Consider the following 25,220-nt stretch of genomic DNA (forward strand, 5'->3'; position numbering starts at 1 on the left):
GTGTCATCTGATACACTGAGAGAAGATTCACAGCAAGCCTTGGAGTATGCAAGACATTTTCAAACCTTCCATCTTTGAATTGCACTCTTCCTTGCCCAGTTGCTGTAACTGCAGAATTATCCCCCATGAGGATGGGAGGACCTGAGTATGCATGCAGAAAAGAAAAGGATTCCTTTGAAGAAGCCATATGATGTGAAGCTCCTGAATCGATGATCCATTCTTGTGGTGCAGAACGAAGAGCAATCAAAGCATGCCCGTTACCTCTTGGATGACGTGCTTTTTCTCTTGGATCGGGTGCTTTTTCCTCAGACTTCTTCTTAGCATTCTCAGGAATGTGGTCTTCAAGATTGTATTGCTGGAGTGTCTGCGCCATAAGATCTATAGTCTTCTTCATGCATGCAGATTCAGGATGAAAACCACGGTGGCAATAATTGCACATTGATTTTCCTTTCGTTCCTTTCCTTTCCTTTGAGCCAGATGATCCATCGGGGGATCTAGGATTTGCCTTTCCTTTTGCATGCACAGTGAGTGCATGAGCTTTGGAATTTTTAAGTGTGCCCATTTTGATGAGCTTATCTTGCTCATGCATCAAAGACTGAATAAAAGTATCCAGTGAGGGAGGCTTCCAATCTGCACCAGTTGCAGATCTGACTGTGTGGAATGTAGAAACGAATACTGCATACTCTGGACCAAGTTTTGATAAAATGGAAAGAATCAACTGCCTTTCTTGCTTGGATTTGTCAATCCCGCATCCTTTCAGCTGCACCAACAAGGCTTTATACCTTGTGAAAAAATCTTGAATGTTCTCAAAGTTTCTCGGATCTAATGAGTTTAACTCATTTTCGAGAATGTGACCTTGCATTTCATCTTGTTTTCCAAACAATTCTTCCAAAATTTTCCATACCTGATTTGGAGTTGAACATGATTCAACATGAAATAGCAGTTCTGGAGAAATAGATAAACATAGGATGCCGAAGGCCTCGTCCATGCGATTGAAATATCTTGATTTCTCCACTGCCGATGTTGGTTCAACTTCCGTTTCCATGGTTATTCGAAATAAGCCTCTACTTCTGAGATGAAGTTGAATCTTTGGCTTCCATTCGAAATAATTATATGGAGTGAGAATTGCCGATTGTGGAAAATCTAATTTAGACTCCATTCTTTGTTGTTGCTTCAATCTTCTGAACCTGCAAATAAATTGCTTGTGCACTGATTTACAAATCCCTGTGCTCTGATACCATGTAAGATTTGTGAGAAACACAGATAGATCTAGATCTGTAAAACAATAACAAGCTTGCAAGGCAAAGAAGAAAGCAAGCAAGAATTGAGAAAGAATGAAAAGTAAATTCTACATTATGAGGTTTAGAATAAATACACAAAAGCAACTAAGTTAAGCTTAGTTGTGCATGCAATAACTAAAGCTAACTAAAGCTAAGTGTGCTGTGCCGCATGCATGCAAGCAATGAGTTAACTACAGCTAGTCTAAGTCTACGGCTAGTCTACAGCTAGTGCATGTACACCAACACCCCCCAATGTGCGGCCTGTCAATGAGTGTTGAGCCAATGTAGCCTGCGTTCTCACACGACGGCTGTCCCTGAAAACCTCATTCCATTTGTGTAAGTCGCAAAAGAAGGAAAGGACATGCAATAATCTTGTCGCTTAGGAACTGTGCCACGGAGCATTCAATCCAAATCCGCCTTGTCTCAGTCGATCTCAATCGACTTCTCCAGCCACAAATCGACCTTTCAAAAAAAGAGAAACTGCATCGACTCACGCAGAGTCATATATGGAGACTCCTCACGCGATCAATCGCAACGTCTTCCTACTCTTCATCGCAGACACCAACAGAAACTTCACCGCAGACTTCCTCCTCTTCACGGTCGGCGTCAAGGCACCGGTGATTTTTTTATGGCAAGAGCGATTACCACACTCTTCACCGATGCGATCGAGGGAGAGACTTATTTTCGACTCCACTTGAACATCACACTTTATGAGTGCTATTGATATATATAGCTCATCGTGATGATCCCTTGAAAAGAGAATGTAGAAGCATGCACTGTTGAGACGGTGATATAACATTAAGTGGTGTTATGTATTTTGATTTTTCTGGTAGCCGTGTTATGTATGGTTGTCTTTTTTGTTAATTTGTTGGTTTTGTTTCGTTAATATGTTGGCATTTTGTTTCAGTGGGTTTTTCATCTTGTTTTGATGATGAATCACACTTGATGGTTCCAAAGAAATTTACTAAAAATCTTTTATGTGATTTTTAATGAAAACTCTTTTAAAATTCATAATATAGATCACATGAACCTAAATTCAAATAAAAAATAAATGATTTGAATATGATGAGTTGTAATCTAAACATTACACTCCCAAAATAACCTTACACTAAATTAATATATGTTTTTAAAAATTACTAGTTTAATTTAATTCAATTTAAAATATCATATATATTTCAAAATTGAAAAAGAAGTTCACTTTTTAAAGATAGTCTTAAGAAAATCAAAATTTACAAGTGATATTTATAATAAAAATTTGATTTATGGAATATAAAATAATTGTTTATATATATATATATAATTTTTTATGCACTAAGTAGACTTTTTCTTGTAAGTCCCCATTTAAGAAAGCAGATTTAACATCTAGCTGGTGAATCATCTAATGATGTTTGGTAGCTAAAGCAATTATCATTCTGATTGTGTTTAGTTTAGCTACAGGGGCAAATGTTTCATCATAATCTATAACTTCTTGCTGTGAATACCCCTTTGCAACCAGCCTAACTTTATATTTATCTATGCTCCCATCTGCTTTAAATTTAGGCTTATACAGCCATTTTCATCCTATGGATTGTTTGCCTTCAGGTAGTTTAACTAAATCCCAAGCGTGTTTTTAAGAATTGACTCATATTCCTCTTCCATAGCAGCCCTCCATTCACTATATTGATTGGCTTCTTTATAATGAGAGGATTAACCAACATTCATCATACTAGTTATAAAAGCATTTTCCCTATATCTTGTTGGCAACTGAATGTTCTTACCTGATCTCTTGAGTGGTGGGGTAGCTTCAAACCTTGTCTGACCATCCTTTTATGGACTTGGCTTGACAACTACATCATCTTCTTTCCCTTCCTGTTGTTGCTGCTCATTGCTGTCACCTAATTCATCACTTCCTTCTTCCACCAACAAGGGGACATGCCATTCTTCATTAGCACTCTCATGGCTTCCATCATTAACCTGCTCATGAAACACTACATCTCTGCGCGTAAAAACTATATGAGTAGAGGGATTCAATAGTTTGTAAGCCTTAAATTTTGTACAATACCCAACAAAAATACATTTGATGGCCTTTGAATCCAGTTTCTTTCTATCTTCCTTTGGGACATGAGCAAAGGCTTTAGAGCCAAAAACTCTCAAATGCTTAACTATAGGCTTATAGCCAAATAAAGCTTCAAAAGGAGTTTTGAAATCTAAACTTCTTGTTGGACTCCTATTCTTTAGATATGCTGCAATATTAATTGCTTTAGCTTAAAACCCATTAGAAAGATTCTTACCTTTTAACATACTGCGAGCACACTCCACAAGGGTTTTGTTCTTCCTCTCTGCAACCCCGTTCTATTGAGAAGTGTGCGGTACTGTAAACTATTGTTGTATCTTATGATCTTTACAGTATTCGAGAACAAAAGCTTTCTTGTACTCTCCCCCTTGATTCGAGTGGAGAATCCTGATGCTTTTACCTATCTTCTTTTCAACCATACTTCTGAACTCCTTGAAGTATTCAAAAGTGTGGCTCTTCTTCCTGAGGAAATACACCCAAGTAAATCTAGTACAATCATCAATAAACAGTAAAAAATAGTATGCACCACCTAATGACCTTGTCTGCATATGCCTGCATAAATCTGTGTGTACCAGCTCAAGTATATCTCTCCTTCTATCAGCGTTCACAGGAAATTCATCTCTGTGCATCTTTCCAAGTGCACATGCATCACAATCAATATGGACAGGCTTTAAAACAGGAATACCTTCGACCATACCTATTTTCTGTAATAGCAGTAAACCATTGAAGTTAATATGGCCAAATCTTTGATGCCATAAGTCCACTGTAGTCATGGAAAATGATGTCAAAGCCTGATGTGGTGCACTTTTGACATTTAGCTTGTATAGTCCTCCCACACGAATAGCTGATGCAATAGGCTTCATATGACCCAATAGGTCCTTAATAACACAATATGATTTATAAAACTCTAACTTGAGATTCTGACGAGTTATCGTAGAGATAGAGATCAGATTCTTTTTTATCCTGGGTACATACATTACATTATGAATATGTGTAATATTTCCATCAGGAAAAACAACATGAATATTACCATAACCTTTGATTTGGTACCCTCTATCATTGCCAAGATAGATGTTTGCTCCACTGCTGGTCTCTTTGAAGTGTTCAAACCACTGTTTGTTCCATGTCATGTGGATGGATGCACCTGAGTCCACAAACCAGGGATCTGCTTCATCATCCTTAGACAAAAACGCAGAGTCAGCTATGAACAATATAAGGTTCTGACTCTATTCCCCATCAGAAAAATGACCTGCATGTTTTTTATGTCTCTTTCGGCCTTCATCAAACTTCTTCTTCATGCAATATTTGGTTATATGGCCGGTTCTACCACAATAAAAACATTTGGTCGCGGAGTCATTTCTAATGAAAGATGTACCTTGAGGTGGGGGCATCTTTCTCTGCGGGGTTTCATTGCTCTTCTGTGCTGCATTTGGCTTTCCTCTGAAGGGCTTCTTCTTTGCTATTAAGGCCAGATCTAAACTCTGAGGTTTATGAGTCAGCCGCCTTTCCTCCTCTTGCATGAGGATCTGAGTCAATTCTTCAAACACAAGGGATTTTTCTCTTGCATTTAAGCGAGTGATGAACATCTGATACTCATTAGTCATACCATTCATGGTAATTGTGACCAAATCTGTATCTCACACAGCTTCAACGATGTCACCCAGTTTGTTCTTGAGCGCCTTGATTCGAGAAATAAATGCTACAACTATCTCATTTTCCTCCATCTTGATGGAGAGAATCTTGCTCTTCTGGAACAACAATCAATTGTGTTCTTGACCTCATAGAGATCCTTGAGCATCTTCCAGATTTCTGGTGCAGTCTTGCAATCACGGATATGGGGAATAATGCAATCTTTGATTGACAATTTTAGGAGCATTCTCACTTTAGTCTCCCCTTGAGATTTTTGTTGTTGTTCCACCTACAAGCATGTTCAACTTCACCTCATCATCATTCACAATTTCCCATATATTGTGTCCCTCAAGTAGGGTCTGCAATTAAAAATTTTCAACCAAAGTAATTGGATCCATCCAGCTTGTTAGTTTCATTGAGGTATGCTTCTGCTAACTGATTATTCATCTTGAATAATAAAAAAAACTTCAATCCTAGCAACTTAAAAAAACAACAACACCAGATCTTAAAAACTACTGCAAATGGAAGATCCAATGAAAACTTCAATAAAAAAACTGAGCCCATATCCCCTTTTTTTTTAAGAGATCACTCCAATTCCTTCATAAAAAAAAAAACACCCCCTTTACCAAATAATAAGCCCCTTTTTTAATTAAAGAATTAAAAAATCTTTAATTAAAAATTTAAATGGAAGGGTTAGGGCTCTCAAGCTTTCAAAAAAAGAGAAACTGCATCGCCTGACGCAGAGTCAGATATGGAGACTCCTCATGCAGTCAATCGCAACGCCTTCCTCTTCTTCACCGTAGAATCCACCAACAGAAACTTCACCATGAACTTCCTCCTCTTCACAGTTGACGCCAATGTCACAGGGTTTGGGTTCGAGTTCGAGTTCGACAACAATTAAGTTCGATTCGAATTTGAATTTTCGAATGAGGTTCACCATTAAAGTCGAATATATATATATATATATATATATATATATATATATATATATATATATATATATATTATAACTCAATATAATATTTACCTATTAAATTTTTAATGTTTATAATACAATTAAAGTTGCCCCTTTATATACATAAACATCATTATATTTAGCATAAAATTTAATTGAACTTTATATATTTCATTATAATATTAATATATTATTTTTTAATACATATAAAATAATATGTATATAAAGTAAATTATTTATAAAACAATTTTAATGATATAAGATATTCAAATAGAATTTAGTTAAATTTAATATATAATTATTTATTATTAATATCTTATTTTTTAATATGTATAAAACAATGTGTATCTAAAAGCAAAAATTAAAACTATTTGAATCTAATTCAACAAAAAAAAAAAAAGTAAGTTAAAAGCCTCTTACCTAACCTATCAAAGTGTTACTCTCTTCGCGAGTGCATAACCTACCATAGTTTAAGTGTCATTCCTCCATGTGAGATTGTAGTTGCATCTCTATGCGATTGCAGTTTCGTCGATAGTATATTTTATGTACAAATTGTCGAAGGTTGATACATTGAAGTCTCTCTTATCATAGCTTGCGTTATCTGGGACAATTACTCAATGGCTTCTGAAACTATCAGAGTTTGCACGATGGCCCTAGATGTTTGTGCACATTTTCATCTGCACGCTTGATGACCCAAATCGAGTTAATTGGGCAATGTCAATTTGAACTTAAAAAGCAGTTTAAAATTCTAAGAGAGATTGGAACTCGAAAATTGAAATCGAAACTCCAAAATTTAAATATTGCGAACCTTGCAATGCAAAATAAGGCAAACAGAAAATCGAACATGAACCGAACTTAATCGAACTTTATCTAAACCCGAAGATATTTTTGAGGTTCGTCGAATTCCGAACCTCAAAGTTCAAATTCGGCGAACCCTGTGACACTGGTCGACACTCTTAAAGAATGGTCCACTCGTGCCGTTCTAGAAAATAAAATCACGTAAGGCCAGAACTGGATCGACGCGACTATAGCGTTGAATTCCATGCTGATAATTAGAGGGTTCAACAACATTAATCATACTAGTTATACAAGCATTTTCCCTATATCTTGCAGGCAGCTGAATGTTCCTACCTAATCTCCTGAGTGGTGGGGTATCTTCAAACCTCGTTTGATCATCCTTTCGTGGACTTGGATTGACAACGACATCATCTTCTTTCCCTTCCTGTTGCTGTTGATCATTGCTGTCACCTAATTCATCACTTCCTTCTTCCACCAACAAGGGCATGTGCCATTCTTCATTAGCACTCTCATGGCTTCCATCATTAACCTGCTCATGAAACACTACATCTCTTCTCGCAAAAACTTTATGAGTAGAGGGATTAAATAGTTTGTAAGCCTTAAATTTTGTACAATACCCAACAAAAATACATTTGATGGCCTTTGAATTCAGTTTCTTTCTATCTTCCTTTGGGATATGAGCAAAGGCTTTAGAGCTAAAAACTCTCAAATGCTTAACTGTAGGCTTATAGACAAATAAAGCTTAAAAATCCGGAATTGCCGAAACTGCCGGAACTACCAGAACTACCAAGAAAAGCCGGAACTATCGGGAAAAGCCGGAATTGCCAGGAATAACCGGAATTGCCGGAACTGCCGGGAATAGTTGGAATTGCCCGAACTATTGAAACTACAAGGAATAGCTGGAACTGTCGGGAATTGACAAAACTGCCAGAACAGCCTGAGCATCTATCTCTGAAGGAGAGCAGCATGCAAGGGACAACTAACTAACATTGGGACAGTTGTATGGTACTTAGAAGCAAATACACCAAGCATGCAATGTTACAGCTAGCATGCAAGGGACAACTAGCATGCAAAGGACAACAAGCATGTTAGGGACAACAAGCAAGCTAGGGACAACAAGCAAGCAAGATGCAGCCAGCTCATAGGTCAGTATGGCAACATGGTGTAGCAATGGCACATAATGCAGTACAGTGATGGGTATAGTCATGATTAATGAAGCATAGTGATGATGGGTGCAGCACGGTGAGGTGCAACATGATGACGAAATGCAACACAACGATTGGTGAAAGAGTCACCTTGGAGAATCAGTTGAAGGAGCATGTCTTCAACTGATTTCATGTATCATCTTCTTAGAGATGATCTATGCTCTTATCTAGATAAGTCAAAGTGTTGACTTCTTTTGTAAACGTACTATTTCTCTCTCTCTGCTGAACTATTGAAGAACATATAAGAAGAATTGATCAAGGGTTTCCCCACATTGGTGATTGTCCCTGGCTAGCGCCACATCTTGTGTCCTCTTGTCTTGGCTTGTCTTCTACGATTTATGTTTATGTTCTATTTGTAGTTTACTTTAATGCTGATTAATCTGGAAAAGATATTGAGCTAACTGTGAAAATTGAAATAAATTACTCTAAGCATAGAACATACCTAAAATTTAACATGGTATCAGAGCTGAGGTGAAGACAATGCCCAAGCAAGAGTGAAAGAGCAATCACCGAAGACAGTTGAGAAAGGACAAAAGGATCAGTGGATTCCTCATCCCTCTTCAAATTCACCGAGGGTGAAGTCGAAGTAGAGAATATTATCAGAATGGCGCAACGAGGGTTTCTAATGGCCTACCTAAAGATCACTTCATTGGGAAGTCCAGATCTAAGGGTGGAAGGAAAGGAAGATGCCTTGGTTGCAATAATTTATGCGAAGGAGTGTCCGAATGGCAGAGACACATCTCTTGATGAAGATAACAATCATTACAGGGACACCTTCAATGATCAAAGGAATGACAGGTAATGCAGGTCATCAAGGAAATGGCCGACTCTTCAAAAAGAAAGTAAGGAACCCCCTAGGTATGAAGAAGACAAAGGTTTCAGGGTGGCATTCATCGATGGAAAGGTACGTGTTAAAAAATAAAATTTTCAAAGATGCTTTTTCTCATGGGTTCAGGGTTGGCAATTTGTATCAAGCTGCAGGATGGTCCATTGTGGATCATGTCAATTGACATATTGCATCTATAACATTGGAGGTCTACCTATGGGGCCCTACCCAATGTGAGTCAGATGGTGATAGGGATGCCTGAATTCAAGAAGAGCATGAAGGTACATATCTGAGATGTACTGAAGGAAAATCTTATAAGGGGACCATTACCCTCATGCAACAGGTCCACAGGTTTGGAACAACCCGAAGAATTTGAGATTCATGATCGGGAATCTCATGTATACAGGTGGAAGAAAGCCCTCTATGACTTGAAGCAAAACACATCGGGCGTAGTATGAGAGGATTGATAGCTGTCTAATGAAGCTGAGATTCACTAGGAGTGAAATCGATCCAAACCATTACTCGAAGGTTGTGGATGATAGACCTATCATACCGGCACCTTATGAGGATGACCTATTTCTGATATGTGTAGACCCTTTCATTTGCAGAAGTAAGAGGGAGTTGGATTCCAAATGTGGAATGATAAACTGCAAGCCTGTGACTACCTCGAGGATCTTAACTTTCAAAAGTTATATGGTGGTGATGCCGGACTAGATTTGGGAAATTCCTGTGAGTTTCATAAACTCATTTGCATTGATGTTCTTGGTCAACTTCTGTTCGGACATATGTTTTGCAGTTAGCATGGTGAACTCATATTTGGTTGAGCCTCACTGGATTGGTACTAAGAATCTTCTAAGATATCTTTGGGGCACAATCTCTCATGGATTGAGATACATTGCCAAAAATATGAAGCTGCATGATTATTCGAATGCTGACTGGGCAGGCAGTGTGGAGGATCACTAGAGCACTTCTCAACATTGGTTCTCTTTGGGTTCTTCTTCGATATCACGGATGAGCAGGAAGCAGAATCCGGTTGCTATAAGCACCATTGAAACCGAATACATAGCTACGAGTATGATCTCATATGAAGTTGCATGGTTGCAGAAGCTCTTAAGTGAGCTATTTGTACACATGATGAATACCATTGTGATTATCTGTGACAACCAGAGGGGGGATTCAATTATTGAGGAATTCCGTAGTCGATGATTGCTCCAGCAGATAGACATCAGATACTGCCTTATTTGGGATATGGTAAGTCGATGAGTGAGGAGGCTCCATCGCATCAAGATTGATGTACAGGTCGCAGACATTTTGTCAAAGCCCCGGGGAAAGGTCAAATCTGTGACTTTCCCAAACGACTTGGAGTTGTTGAGAGACTTTCTTATAAGTGTCCTGCATGTTGCATGCATTGAGCTCTAGGAGCTCTAGGGAGCTTGGGCTACTTACTGGAGCAACATACGACCACAGGGTGACTCACCCTCCCCTGGTGGTGCGCTATGTACAGGATGATAGGTTCAACCTTCCCCTGTGAGACCCTGTGGTGACTGTGGAACAGGATGATTAGTTCTCCTGTGGGATGGGATGATTAGTTCTCCTATGGGCCAGGATGATTAGTTCTCCCATGGAAATTGTGGAACAAGATGATTAGTTCTCCTGTGGGTCAGGATGATTAGTTCTCCTGTGGCAACTATGGAACAAGATGATTAGTTCTCAGTGGGCCGAGATGATTAGTTCTCCCGTGGCAATTGTGAAACATGATGATTAGTTCTCCTGTGGGCCGGGATCATTAGTTCTCCCGTGGAAATTGTGAAACAGGATGATTAGTTCTCCTGTGAGCTGGGATGATTAGTTCTCTCGTGGCAACTATGAAACATGATGATTAGTTCTCCTGTGGGCCGGGATGATTAGCTCTCCCGTGGCAACTGTGGAACAAGATGATTAGTTCTCCTATGGGCCAGGATGATTAGTTCTCCTGTGGAAGCTGTGAAACAGGATGATTAGTTCCCCTGTGGGCCGGGATGATTAGTTCTCCCGTGGCAACTGTGGAACAGGATGATTAGTTCTCCTGTGGGTCGGGATCATTAGTTCTCCCATGGCAACTGTGAAACATGATGATTAGTTCTCTTATGGGTCGGGATGATTAGTTCTCTCGCGGCGACTGTGGGGCAGGATGATTCGTTTTCCTGTGGACAGGATGATTAGTTCTCCTGTCGAGGCATCCTACCCAAGTAGTCTGGAACTCATGGGAAGTACCTCTCATCTGATCAATGAGTAGGGAAATTGGGTTAGGGACCATAGTAGTACTATCGATGGATGCATCGATATGTCTACCGTACTCCTATGCTAGGATGACCTCCATTGATCTGGGATCAGTATGAGCGGTTTGAGACACTCTCTTGTGATATTGATCTGGGATCAATAAAACTGACTTTGGGCCAATAAGAGTGATGTGACACACTCTCTTCAGATGAAACTGACTTTGGGTCAGTAGAGAATAGTATGAGACATTTTCGATCAATTATTCTTCTTCATGGTTCAGCAGAGCAGAGCAGAGTAGTGCAGGGCAATGATGGCAGAGATAGTATAGTCAGACATATGGATCAGCGGATGGAGTTCTCCCTAGTTGAGAGGGAGTGTTAAAATTGGCAACTAGGGCCAAATTCCATGTGGGTCATCTTATTAATAGAAGCTAATATTTTTCTTGGATCCCTCTCATCGAGAGGTGTAAGATTGATTTAAAAATCATCCGATTCTAATAAGTATTCATGGAGATATGAATTTATTTGTGTTATTGGACAATTCCTCAAGGTCAGCCAACAACCAAATAAACCCCACTTGTGCTCAACGTTTTAGTATAAATAGAGGTGGCCTTCAAGTCATTTCAACACACTTGGGATCTCTTCTTCCCTACTTGTCTTTGGGTTTTAGTAGGAGGAGAGATCATAAGGGATAACGTTGCCCTAATCCAGAGGGCAGAAGCCGAAACTGCTGGGAATAGCCGGAATTGCCAGAACTACTGAAACTGCCGAAAAAGCCAGAACTGCCGGGAAAAACCAGAACTTCTGAGAAAAGCCAAAATTGTCGGAACTGCCGGGAAAAGCCAGGAAAAGGTAGAACTTCCAGAACTGCCGGGAACTACCAGAACTTATGGAACTACAGGAACTGCTGGGAAAAGCTGGAACTACCGGGAAAAGCCAAAACTGCCGGAACTGTGGGAAACTGTCGAAACTGCCAAGAAAAGCCAGAACTGCAAGAACTGCCTGGAAAATCCGGAACTGCCAGGAATAGCCGGAATTGCTGGAACTGTCGGGAACTGTTGGAATTGTCGGGAATAGCCGGAATTGCTAGAACTGTCGGGAATAGCCGGAACTGTCGGGAATAGCCAGAACTGTTGGAACTGTCGGAACAGCTTGAGCATCTGTTTTTGAAGGAGAGCAACATGCAAGGGACAACTAACTAACGTTGGGACAGTTGTATGGTACTTAGCAGCAAATACACCAAGCATGCAATGTTACAACTAGCATGCAAGGGACAACTAGCATGCAAAAGACAACAAGCATGCTAGGCACAACAAGCAAGCAAGATGCAGCCAGTGCATAGGTCAGTATGGCAACATGGTGCATTAATGGCACATAATGCAGTACAGTGATGGGTATAGTTATGATTAATGAAGTATGATGAGATGCAGCATAGTGATGATGGGTGCAGCATGGTGCAGCATGGTGAGGTGAAACATGATGATGAAATGCAGCACAACGATCGGTGAAGGAATCACCTTGGAGAATCAGTTGAAGCAACCTGTCTTCAACTGATCTCATGTATCATCTTCTTAGAGATGATCTATGCTCTTATCTAGATAAGTCAAAGTGTTGAGTTCTGTTGTAAACGTACTATCTCTCTCTCTCTGCTGAACTATTGAAGAGCATATAAAAAGAATTGATCAAGGGTTTCCCCACATTGGGGTTTGTCCCTGGCTAGCACCACATCTTGTGTCCTCTTGTCTTGGCTTGTTTTCTACGATTTATGTTTATGTTCTATCTGCAGTTTACTTTAATGCTGATTAATCTAAAAAATATAATGAGCTAACTGTGAAAATTGAAATAAATTTCTCTAAGCATAGAACATACCTAAAATTTAACACTAATATTTCCATCAGGCAAAACAACAGGAATATTACCATAACCTTTGATTTGGTACCCTCTATCATCGCCAAGATAGATGTTTGCTCCACTATTGGTCTCTTGAAGTCTTCAAACCAATGTTTGTTCCCTGTCATGTGGATGGGTGCACCTGAGTCCACAAACCAGGTATCTGCTTCATCATCCTTAGCCAAAAACGCAGAGTCAGATATGAACAATCTGAGGTTCTGATTTTGTTCCTCATAAGCAAAATGACCTGCATGTTGTTTATGTCTCTTTCGGCCTTCATCAAACTTCTTCTTCATGCAATATCTGGCTATATGGCCAGTTCTACCACAGTAAAAACAATTGGTCGCAAAGTCATTTCTAATGAAAGACGTACCTTGAGTTGGGGGCATATTTCTTTGTGGGGTTGCATTGCTCTTCTGTGCTACATTTGGTTTTCCTTTGAAGGGCTTCTTCTTCGCCATTAAGGCCAGAGGTTTATGAGTCAGTCGCCTTTCCTCCTCTTGCATGAGGATCCACGTCAATTCTTCAAACACGGGGTATTTTTCTCTTGCATTTAAGCCAGTGATGAACATATGATACTCGTTAGTCATACCATTCATGGTAATCGTGACCAAATCTGTATCTGACATAGCGTCACCGATGTCACCCAGCGTGTTCTTGAGCTCCTTGATCTGCGAAATAAATGTTACAACTGTCTCATTTTCCTCCATCTTAATAGAGAGAATCTTGCTCTTCAAGAACAACAATCGATTGGTGTTCTTGACCTCATAGAGATCCTTGAGCATCTTCCATATTTCTGGTGCAGCCTTGCAATCACGGATATGGGGAATAATGCAATATTTGACTGAAAATTTTAGGAGCATTCTCACCTTAGTCTCCCGCTTGTCCCAGTCTTGGATTGTTGCTGTTGTTCCTCCTGCAAGCACATTTGGCTTCACCTCATCAGTATTCACAATTACACATGCATTGTCTATCAAGCAGGGTCTGCAATTGAAATTTCCAACCAAAGTAATTGAATCCATCCAGCTTGTTATTATGGGCTTAGTTTTTTTGCCATTTGCAGTAGTTTTTAAGATCTAGGGTGGTTGTTTTATTTTAAGAGATCACTCCAATTCCTTCTTCAAAAAAAATAACCCCCTTTATCACATAATAAGCCCCTTTTTTAATTAAAGAATTAAAAAAATCTTTAATTTAAATTTTAATTTAAAAAGTTCCAATATCCTTTATTCACCAAAGCTTGTTGACGATTGGGAAATGTCACCGCCCTCGGGAAATATACAGCTTCACCGTCAGATACAGAAACTGGATTCAACACATCCTCCACTATGAGAAACCCAAACTCTCTAAGAATGTCGTTGCCGAGCGCCGCCAACGACAGAAAATGAACAAGCTTCTCTAGGGCTCTGGTTCCCAATATTTCCAAGATGGACAAGGCATCGATTTTAGCGGACGCCATCGAATATGTGGAGAAGCTGAAGCAAGAGGTGGAGAGAGTTGAGTCTGACGTTCAATCCACCAACGTCTCGGCTATATCGGCAGATCCCCAGGTTGAGGAAACCGATTCTTTAGCGATGAGATCGTAGCAAAAAAATTTAGTCAATCTGTGGCCTCCTCCAAAGCAGTCCAGGCGCCCTTCACGTTGGCTGCAGAATCAAATCGCAGAGGCCTTGCAGTTGCATATCTCAGGCCTCTCACCATGCAAATCACGTCCTCAACCAAAAAAACTCGCAAGCCACTTCAGTGAGATCGGTGCAGTGGCTTAATCATGGATCAGGGAGCTCAGGCCCCTCCAATGCGCGGCCTGTCAACAAGTGCTGAGTCAATGTAGCCTGCGTTCTCACACGACGACTGTCCTTGAAAACCTCATTCCATCTTATAAGTCGAAAAAAAAGGAAAGGACACACAACACTCCTGCCGCTTAGGAATTGTGCCACGGAGTATTCAATCCAAATCTGCCTTGTCTGAATCGACCTCAATCGACCTCTCTAACCACAAATCAGCCTTTCAAAAAACGAGAAACCGCATCGCCTCAGCAGAGTCAGATATGGAGACTCCTCACGTGATCAATCGCAGCGAATTCCTCCTCTTCACCACAGACTCCAACAACAGAAACTTCACCGCTGACTTCCTCCTGTTCACGGTCGGCGCTCCTCAAGAATGGTCCACTCGCGCCGTTCTGGCAAATAAAATCATGTAAGGCCAGAACTGGATCGACGTGACTATAGCGTTGAATTCCGTGTTGATCACCTTTAAAAACGCGCTGGTCTCTCCACTCAAGGTTACAAGAAGTCCTCAACCTTTTAGCTCCGATACCATGTCAAAAATATAAGAATCAAATTTATTGAATAACTTTGAGTAGCTTAGAGGTGTGGAATACTATTTGGAGACTGTCTCCACAGAACACACTTTGTGTTAGCAGAACATGTTCTGCCTTACTTTTATTACATGAGAAATATATATAATTTACACACAATTAAGGAAGTTGAAACAACACTCTAGAAAACATGAACAAACTCCTAATTTAAGGTTCCGTTTGAACTGTCACTCCATTAAAACATTTCTTCATTAATCTCAACATGATGCAAGTCATAGCCTAACCTAATAGACTAATGTAGCTTTGAATGTTACAACAAGGTGATCAATGAGATTACCCAACAGACTAGTTCAGCTGTGAAAGTTACGACAGGGTGACTAGTGAGATTAATGACACTTCCTGTGCCACAAAGCAAGAATTCCTTTCAGCCTCATCAGCCTACGCACCGCTCTTGTCAATTATTTCTCAATGAGCTGCTTTTGTAATTTGGCCTCTTAATCCTACTTAAAATCATCAAAAATAGGCATACTTTGAATGGCAACAATAGAGAAAAAACTTTGTACTGTAAAGTTATTCCACTCTATCACTTTTGTAGACCTTCAACTGTGGAGCTACCACCCTGGATCTTCTAAATTTCTCTAATTCTTTTCCACTCTGTGCTATCAAGGGTCTGACACAAGTGTTTCAAGGGACTCATCGTAGACCTTGTAAAGAATTAAACCAATCAAGATCATGCTTGCATTTTCTTTTCTTTTTTAATTATCTAGTGCGCGCCTTATTTTTAAGAGCTAACCACACAAGACCGACTTGCAAATTTCAAATATGTTAAAGATGAAAGTATGGAAAAGTTATTATTGCTACCATAGTAATAGTAGAAGGGATTAAAAATATGAAGGCAACCGTGAAAGTTGTTGAAATTACAGCAATAGTAGAAAAAGAGGAGATGAAAGAAAATTAATATATTATTTATGATTTTACCGAGATTGAAAAAAACTAATGTAAACTTAAAATATAATGTTTGGACCAAAAAGAAAAAAGGATATCATAGCATAGAGCTAAACACAATCTACACCCTGTAGAAATAAAACTAGTGTTTGAATTAGATTATAATTAAAGAGAAAGTTATCATATAATTCTAGTAATTTAGATATAGTTTATACTGGGGATCCTTCTGGATGAAACTTTGGCTTTTATTTAATCTATCTTAAATTAACATATTAAAGATCCTTCTGGATGAAACTTTGGTTTCTATTTAATCTATCTTGTAGATTATTATTTTAGATCAAGTTTTGGCTTCTATTTAATCTATCTTGTAGATTATTTTGGAAGATTTTCCAAAAGTTTTGGATCTATTTAGTCTTGTATTGTCAAACAATTTAATTAATTTGGCTTAGAGCCACAGCTCTATTCTTTTGTGTTATTATTGAACTATTGCAGTAGTTTGGTTTCCTCTTGTATCTCTCACATGGTAGGAAGGTTAAACCTAAGTAAAATTAAGGTTAAACCTAAGTAAAATTGGATGCTGAGGTGGTCTATAGCCTGGTGAATAAGCTGTGGATTCTGTCGTAATTGAATAAGCTGTGTATACTCCATCCACGGCTGCGTAGAGGGCGGACTCTCCTCTCTGTAAAATTTCCCGATTCTTTGAACCCTATCCTCCATAACTACAGTATCCTCTTCAAACTGAAAAGATTGTTAATTGCATGAGTTTCCGGTATGTTTTTGGTCTCAACATTGAAAAAATAATAAATTAAACAAAAGATAGACAAACTGCAGCACAACCAAAGAAAACTATGTTAATCTGAGTAGCAAACAAAACTTATTACACAGTACAACCAAAGAAAACAATGTTAATCTGGCAAGCATGCAGAACTTAAAATGGCAGCAGCAGAGAAAATAATGTTAATGTTAACAAGTAAGCAAAACGTAAAACGGTACAACCACAGAAAAGAACGTTAATCTGACAAGCAAGGAAAAGCTTATTACACTGCAACCAGTGAAAATAATGTTAATCTGACAAGCAACCAAAACATAAAGCAGTAATGACAAACATGTGAATAAATGAGAAGGACAACTTCAGAATCCCAATATTTTAAGATCCCAGGAAAATGGATCGGGCACAGTTGTTCTGACTCGATCAATAAGCATCCTTCCTCGTTGTACGGAATTGAGTGTATTTTGAGGTTACTGAACATCTTGGAGTGTATTGATTACACGATGGTTTAGATAAAAACTCTCATATTCCCTTGTTCAGAGTCCGGTCGATTGACATTGAACGGTTGTTAGTTCCAGACCAAATTCAATGCTTGGAAGTTGGTGAATATCACTTTCGTTCATGGAATATATAACATTAAAGCAACCCTGCTGGTGCAGAGAATATCACACAGGCAAGTACTTGGAAAAGTTTTCTTCAATGGCTAGTACTCACCGCTAACTCTTCAAAATAGTGAAAGTGTTGTCAGCGTCTAACATGAACCGATCCAAGTGGTTTAGGGGTGGTGCCACTGGTTTTATCTAATCTTGATGTGACAGATGACGTTCCCCGTGGACGAAGGAAGTATCCATTAGGCTACATACACTTCCCTGCCCACCATGAGTTGCGCAATAATAAAATTCAATTCAATTTCCTTTGTGCAAATATACCTACCCTTTGGAAGGGTTAGGGCTTTCAATCCTCAAGTGTTACAGTTGATTACTGAATAATATAAATAGAAACATCTTAAACTATAGAAATTAAATTGGTGTATTATCTCACTGTTAAAATTTACAAAGCTGTACCTACTCTATCTTTTAGGTTCAAACATATAACCTCAACTCATACTCTAGGTTCAAACATATAACCACAACTCATACTCATACTCTACTATTAGGTTCAAACATATCACCACAACTCATAGTCATACTCTACTATTAGGTTCAAACATATAACCTCAACTCATACTCCACTATTAAGTTTTAACCCCACTTAAATTCTAGTATATTATTATGTCTGTATAATCAGAGGTTTAATCTAAATTAAATTTAGATCAACTCAATACATCATCAAAGGCAGCTACTGCTACAATCTTCTATAAATAAGTCAGAAAAAAGAGATAGAACCCACATACGATGAGTTCATCTTTTAGACGTTGCATCTATGCCCATGATCTGATCATAAAATTCACTGGAGCACCGTCTATAAAAACTGAGCATGGCAAGCTGCAGGAGAATTGCTAAACTCTTGAACTTGTGCTTTCTATGGATTCTGCTGTGGGTTCCAGTTTTTCTAGACATGGTAAGGGGGCATAAGAATAGTAGGCTTCAATTGAAGCCTTGCATGAATCTGGTTTTGTATTATCATGATATCCTTTACAATGGGTCCAACCAGCACAATGCAACTTCTGCACCTGTGGGGGCTCCCCACGGGAAAAACCTTACTGCTCTCTCTAGTAGTAACGATCACAACTTCGGAGATATGGTAGTCTTCGACGACCCTCTCACACTCGACAATAATCTGCACTCCCCACCGGTGGGCAGAGCTCAGGGATTATACTTCTATGACATGAAGAACACGTATAGCGCCTGGTTTGCATTCACGATTGTGCTCAACTCTACAGATTATAAAGGCACTATCACATTGGCTGGAGCTGATCCTATCGGTGTTGAATACAGAGATATAGCAGTGGTGGGAGGCACTGGTGATTTTTTCATGGCAAGAGGGATCACCACACTCTTCACCGATGCTATCGAGGGAGAGACTTATTTCCGACTCCGCTTGAACATCACACTTTATGAGTGCTACTCATATATATAGCTCATCGTGATGATCCCTTGAAAAGAGAAAGTAGAAGTATGCACTGATGAGACGGTGATATAACGTTTGACTGTTGCTTTGTATTTTGGTTTTCCTGGTAGCTGTGTGTTGCATGTATGGTTGTCTCTTCTGTTAATCTGCTGCCTCTGTTTTGTTAATCTGTTGGCATTTGGTTCCATGTGGGCTCTGCTTTCTTGCGCTTTCAATAAAAGATGTTTTTTTATTGGTTACAAAACATTTTTTTCCATTTATTTAATTTGATGTAAAGATTTGTTCTTCATCTATTTTTTATAGTCCTGTCTTGCCTTGTCAATGAACTTATTTGTTGGTTTCAAAGGAGTTTATTAGTATTTTATGTGATTTTTATAGAAAAATCTCTCAACATTTATAATATGGATCACAGAAACTTGAATTCAGATAAAAATATGTTATATTAGTTAGAGTAAAAATACTGATTATATGAATAATTTGAATATAATAAAATGATTCTAATCCCCCAAACATTTCACTAACAAAATAACTTTACACTAAATTAATAAATATGATTGATATATATTTTTAAAAATTACTAATTTAATTTACTTCAATTTAAAATATCATATATATACTTCAAAATTGTTCATTTATAATAACATAACATAACTATTATTAAATATAACATATCTATAGTAGAGTAAATATACCCAAAAATAACAGGTAAAATTTCTTGGACCATTACAATTTCTTTCTCTATATGTAAATATAGTGTCAAACGCATAACACGTGTTAGATGTGGCACTTCTCTAGGACAGTAATTCAATTAAAGAAATAACAGGAAAAATTTCTCGAAACAATTTCTTGATTGAAACGTTCAGAGTATACTCAAATAATAATAAACTCTCTTCCTATTCTGGTTTTAATCATACTCAGTACAGCAATCATTCTCGTCGTAGATTCTGAAAAAGGCAGCAGCCAGCGGCGGTACAAGTGCATTGGTATGTGCAAAAGCGCTGGTACAGAAATTCTCCTGCTAGTGGGGCAAGCGCCAAGTTAACGTATAAATAAAAAATATTAAATAAAATTGTTATAAATATCTCACATCTCAACCCTCCCACTCTGAATGAGAAAGAGAAAAAGAATAGTAGTTCTTTTATAAGTTTAAATACAAAAATTTAATACACAAAAATAAAACAAGGGTATCCTAAAAAATTTTCAAAATATAATTAACTAATATTATTTACATTAACATATATACACTTATATATATCATCATCATATATATATTATTTTTATTAATAGATAAAAATTTTATAATTAAATTTATTAAAATATATTTTTAATATAATAATAAGTGATCTTAAATTGAAAATATAGAAAAAAAATTATAGTTCATGAACTTTGAAATAATAAAAAGAAAGAAATAAACTAAAAACAAAAAATCAGTAACTAATAGAATGGAAGTTACTAAATAGTACCCAAATCAATCACCTTACAAATAAATAAATTTAAATAATAATAATAAAAAAAATGATTTCCCAATTTTAAACTATAGATAAACTAAAAAAAAATTGGTCAAAGAAAAATTAATACAAAGTCAAAACAAAACTAAATGAGTAATACCATGCCTACTTCAAGTATAACCACCTGATTCCCAGCTGAAATACACCTAACAAGTAAACACTGAGTGGAACTAGAAACTCGATTATGAAAGTGTTCTTTAAGATGTCGATCCTGCTTTGAGACACGCCACCTAGCCAAAAATTGCCCAAAAGCCTCCCAGAAAAATTCTGATAGAAAAAATCACCATAGATCTACATGGTGGGAAGGAGCACAAAAAGAACACTACACTATCATCAAAGAAGAATACTCTCGAGAAAACTCTGAATCACAAGAAATCGGGCAAGAAAGAAACAACTCTCAAGACAAGCAGGGGAAAGTCCCGCCCAACAACAAAAGAGTGAACTCGACAACCCCTCAAGCATCAATAGTTATGAGGATTCGAATACCCCACAAAATAAATTTTCACAGCAAAGCAGATCTCCTAGACCAAACTTCTTCTCCGACTATCTTCAAAAGGATGAACACAATAGATCGCAAAACTAAGACACCAATGTCCCAAGAACTAGAAGAGATGAAGGAGATGCAAGATAAAGAAAGTTGGAAGACCGTAGAGAAAAAAAAGAAAGCTACAACACCAATCTCGCTAAGAAAGACGAGGAGCCAGACAATTAGAAACTAAGAAAATTATAGGTTCGATAGACCAATTTGATCTCACTGGACGTTAACCACCACCACCATCATCATCATAATAAAATGGTCAATTATCATTAAAATAATTCAATTTCAAAATATAATTTTAAACTAGAGTATAATTTTATATACAACTTAACAATGTTTATGAAACTAAAAATTTGTTAAATATGTTTATTGTCCCCCATCAAAGATTCCTTAAATATGTGGTGTATTAGAGTCTTCCTCTAATTTCTTTAGTTACGAGTGTTTGAGAGTTATTTTAGGTAAAAGTTGTGTTAGCCTTCTTTTAATTTCTTTAATTATAAATTTTTTTAAATATTTTAAATTTTAGTCATTTATAAATATGTGGTGTATTAGAGTCCTGGTGTATTAGAGTCCTCTTCTAATTTCTTTAGTTACGAGTGTTTGAGAGTTATTTTAGGTAAAAGTTGTGTTAGCCTTCTTTTAATTTCTTTAATTATATATTTTTTTAATTATTATAAATTTTAGTGCATTTTATTTAATGAATGTTGATAGGCATCAAATAATTAATAAATATTTATAGATATTAATAATAAATATTGAAATATTTATTTCAAGTTAAAAAAATCATAAAAATTAAATAAATTATAATTTTATTCTCATATATATATATATATATATATATATATAAGTTTAACATATATATATTTTAAAAAAAACTTGAAATGATATTTTTAATTATGGAGATTACTTTTATTTTACTATGGAAATTCTTAATATGTAATTAAGGTTGGATACAATATCATGGACCAATATCATTAATCTCAATACCACATGTCCAAAAAACTATAACTCATTTCATATTACATTTTTTAATTAACCAATTTAATTAAGAAGACAAAAAGGGCATAGCTACTTTGGAGATAAATCTCAACTATTGATTTGTGTATACTATTATGAATATTCTAGAATATTCAATCGAGGTTAAATCCTTGCCATCGACTTAATAATTATCCATAATTAAATTAAATGCTTGAAGTCTTTTTCCAAAATATGTCTATCACTTAAATAAAATATAGTATGTAGTTAATTAATAAAATAAGTTACTTTTATAAGAGAAGATTAATTTCTTTTTAAAGAAATATATATATATATATATATATATATTAGTAATGTCTCGGTTTAGGCCAATACCCTTACATTACATTTTGATATTTGATTAGTGGGACATTTAGCAGTACTTACATTCAAAAGGTCATCAGTAGCATTTTCATTCATGTAAGAACAAAAAATAAATTCACAATTGTAAGCCTCACAGAAGGACCCGAGAACTAACCAACATTCATAAGGAAACATAAGGCAAAATTAGAAGTTGTTGAAATCATCATAGAAAGCCATCAAACACAATCGTTGTCTAGGAGGTCATCTTCACAAGGGAAACATGTTTCCCTTATGATGAACTGACGCAGCCAAACTGCGTCTTTTCAAATATCCATGTGTAGCCTATGAGTCAGGCCCACATTTGCATCGAAAGCACTTTTACATTCGTGGACTTTACAAAAATCCGACCAACACTGGTCGTTCAACAAACAATGCAATACACGGAAAACCTGACCAACGGACATCGGTCCCACTCCGAAGCATAAGACCGGACCTCAAATAGAATTAAACTGCGTTGATAACTTATTGGGTCCACCCAACCATTAACTCGCACACACATTCCCACGCTATCACCATCTGATCCATCATCCAACGAATGGTCTGTATGGTCGGACTTCAATAATGGTTAAACCTTGTTATATAAAACCCCATCGGTTCCGAAATCCAAATTAACCTCCTCACTTGTTCATACTCGATATCCGTCCGATCATCCATTCGATGGACGGTCAGATCACCTCCGGATTTCAACTCAATCAAATCTTGGCTCATAACCTCATTGGGTCCTTTTTCTAGAAACTGCTTACGACTTTTGAGGCCGCCCGATAATCCGCTTGCCACCTTTGGGAAACCGCTCTTCTGGTTAATGCGTGCACGTCTTCACTACCTGATGACCATAGACCTCCTTTGATCAACGAACACAACACTCTTGCAACTGTTGACTTGTGTAGTGTTAAACAATATAACATGCAATCTGCGCTTAAATCTGAGCCGTCCATCCTCTGTTTTCAACAATATGATTTAATCTTCACTATCCATTGCCCTTCATTGGTTTCTTGGCCTTTCCTTAGGAATTTTTGGAAAAGTCTGCATTCTCCGTTATAGTCAGATATTCTCAGTCTTCCTCTGTTCCGCTGTAAAACTCAATTGCGCCTACTTCCAGCTTATCCTTCCATCCATTCACACGGAGATCCCGATTTCTACATGTCTATACACATGATTTATTAAACAGTTAAATATGGATACCGTAAAGGAAATCCCATCAGACATTCATGTTCCTTTCAACACATAATTCCACAATGTTTCTCAGGTTCACAGTAAATGCACCATAAGGCTATGGGGACACACGCAAGTACAAATTTACACACATAATATACACAATCCACACTATTTAGAATTATAATATTTATAGGAGAAACAGTCACACTCGACTATTTCAGTTCTCCCTTCACTCATCCATCTTGTCTATCCATTTGAATCTAACCTAGCTAACCTCTGAATTATACAAAATACTATATTTATACAAAAGTGGATTCATGAACCAATTTTGGTTTAGATCCAGAAATCTCTCGCTCTCTCCTAAAGAATCTCTTCAACTCCACTCTTTTCTAAAACAAATGCTAAATTAAGTTTTCAAATCCCTCATATCCTATTCAAAACCAAATAAATCTAACTTCTTGGCCTGATCTCCACACAGGGAGGATCAATTAGCCACTATGCCCTTTTCTCATATTTGACAATAAATAAACACTCTCACACACTTAAATAAATAAAATTAACTAATCTCTTATCTTCCAACCCCTTGTTAGTCACAACATGTGATCATTCCATCACATTGCTGACTAGGTCTGCATGCTCCTTCAGACTCCCAAAGTTGAAAGTTTTCATGACCTTCTGGTCATGTGTTTCTTCTGTTGATCATCCAGTATCCCAAACTTTACTTTGTAACTAGTCATCACTTTCATCATGTTGCTTATTCAATTCTTTTTCCACTGTCATTTTTGTTCCCCCAAGTTTCCAAATCTTATTTTGCTGTTGTCCTCTTTCCTTGCTGATATAAATTCCTTTTGTTAATTTCTCTTCCTTGCTGTCCCTCTTTTTAACTGTCTTCCTCTTCCACAATTTCTCAACTTCCTCTTTACAATTTGTTCTCAATTGAACTCCACTGACATCTGCCTACTGTACATTTCTCTTCACCATAGAAATTATGAAATTTCTGTCCAGTTCTTATTCGCCTCTACCATTTACAAACTGTTGTTTGTACGCTACAACTTCTCTTCCACTATCATTAAAGATAATCTTTTCCTCTATGTTATCAGGTTCATCTAATAATCTTTCCAGAAAAATACAAATTCCTTCATATTCAATAAGCATGTCGATTACATATGACTTCTCCTTCCTGTATAAGACAAAATTTCCATCACAATTGTCAGATTCAAAATAACTATGGTTTTCAATTTCCATAGGTAATTCTTCCATCAAATCTTTATATTGTCCCTCTACAAAATTTATGAAACTGTCATTAATTCTCATTCCAATACTTTCCTCTGCATTACACAGTGTTCCTTGTTCTAACACAAGACTATCATTCAACATTTCAATAGCTATAATTTCTTGGAGCATATCATTATGAAGTATCCTTTCATCTTCTATACTTATACTATTGCAACAAAATGATGTTGTTTCGTCTTCTCTTACATCAGAAACAAATTTTTGGTTTTCTAAGACTTCTTCATGGTTTACAGATTCATAAAAATAGTCCAGTTTAAAATTGCAGAATTCTTGAACTTCTGTATCTGTCAACATCATCTTATATTCCTTCATAATTTCCATAATACTTTCATTTTGTTTCTCGACTAAAAATACTTC

General features: G+C 37.2%; 1 protein-coding gene across 1 annotated transcript; it reads left to right on the forward strand.

Moving 5' to 3' along the window:
• Positions 1 to 18,325: 18,325 nt before the first annotated feature.
• On the forward strand, positions 18,326 to 19,159 carry LOC149197987 (disease resistance response protein 206-like). The gene has a single exon (XM_089404039.1). It carries the CDS (start codon positions 18,399 to 18,401, stop codon positions 18,999 to 19,001), a length of 603 nt encoding a protein of 200 aa, XP_089260165.1. The 5' UTR covers positions 18,326 to 18,398; the 3' UTR covers positions 19,002 to 19,159.
• Positions 19,160 to 25,220: the final 6,061 nt, after the last annotated feature.

Source organism: Pinus tabuliformis, chromosome 2_2 (genome assembly GCF_031772625.1).
Source record: "Pinus tabuliformis cultivar Carrire ecotype Pingquan chromosome 2_2, CPIR1, whole genome shotgun sequence".
In the NCBI taxonomy this organism is placed as follows: Eukaryota; Viridiplantae; Streptophyta; class Pinopsida; order Pinales; family Pinaceae; genus Pinus; species Pinus tabuliformis.

Bases quoted from the DNA above. Each gene is read 5' to 3' on its own strand.
- LOC149197987 (XM_089404039.1), top strand. From the start codon at position 18,399: ATGGCAAGCTGCAGGAGAATTGCTAAACTCTTGAACTTGTGCTTTCTA.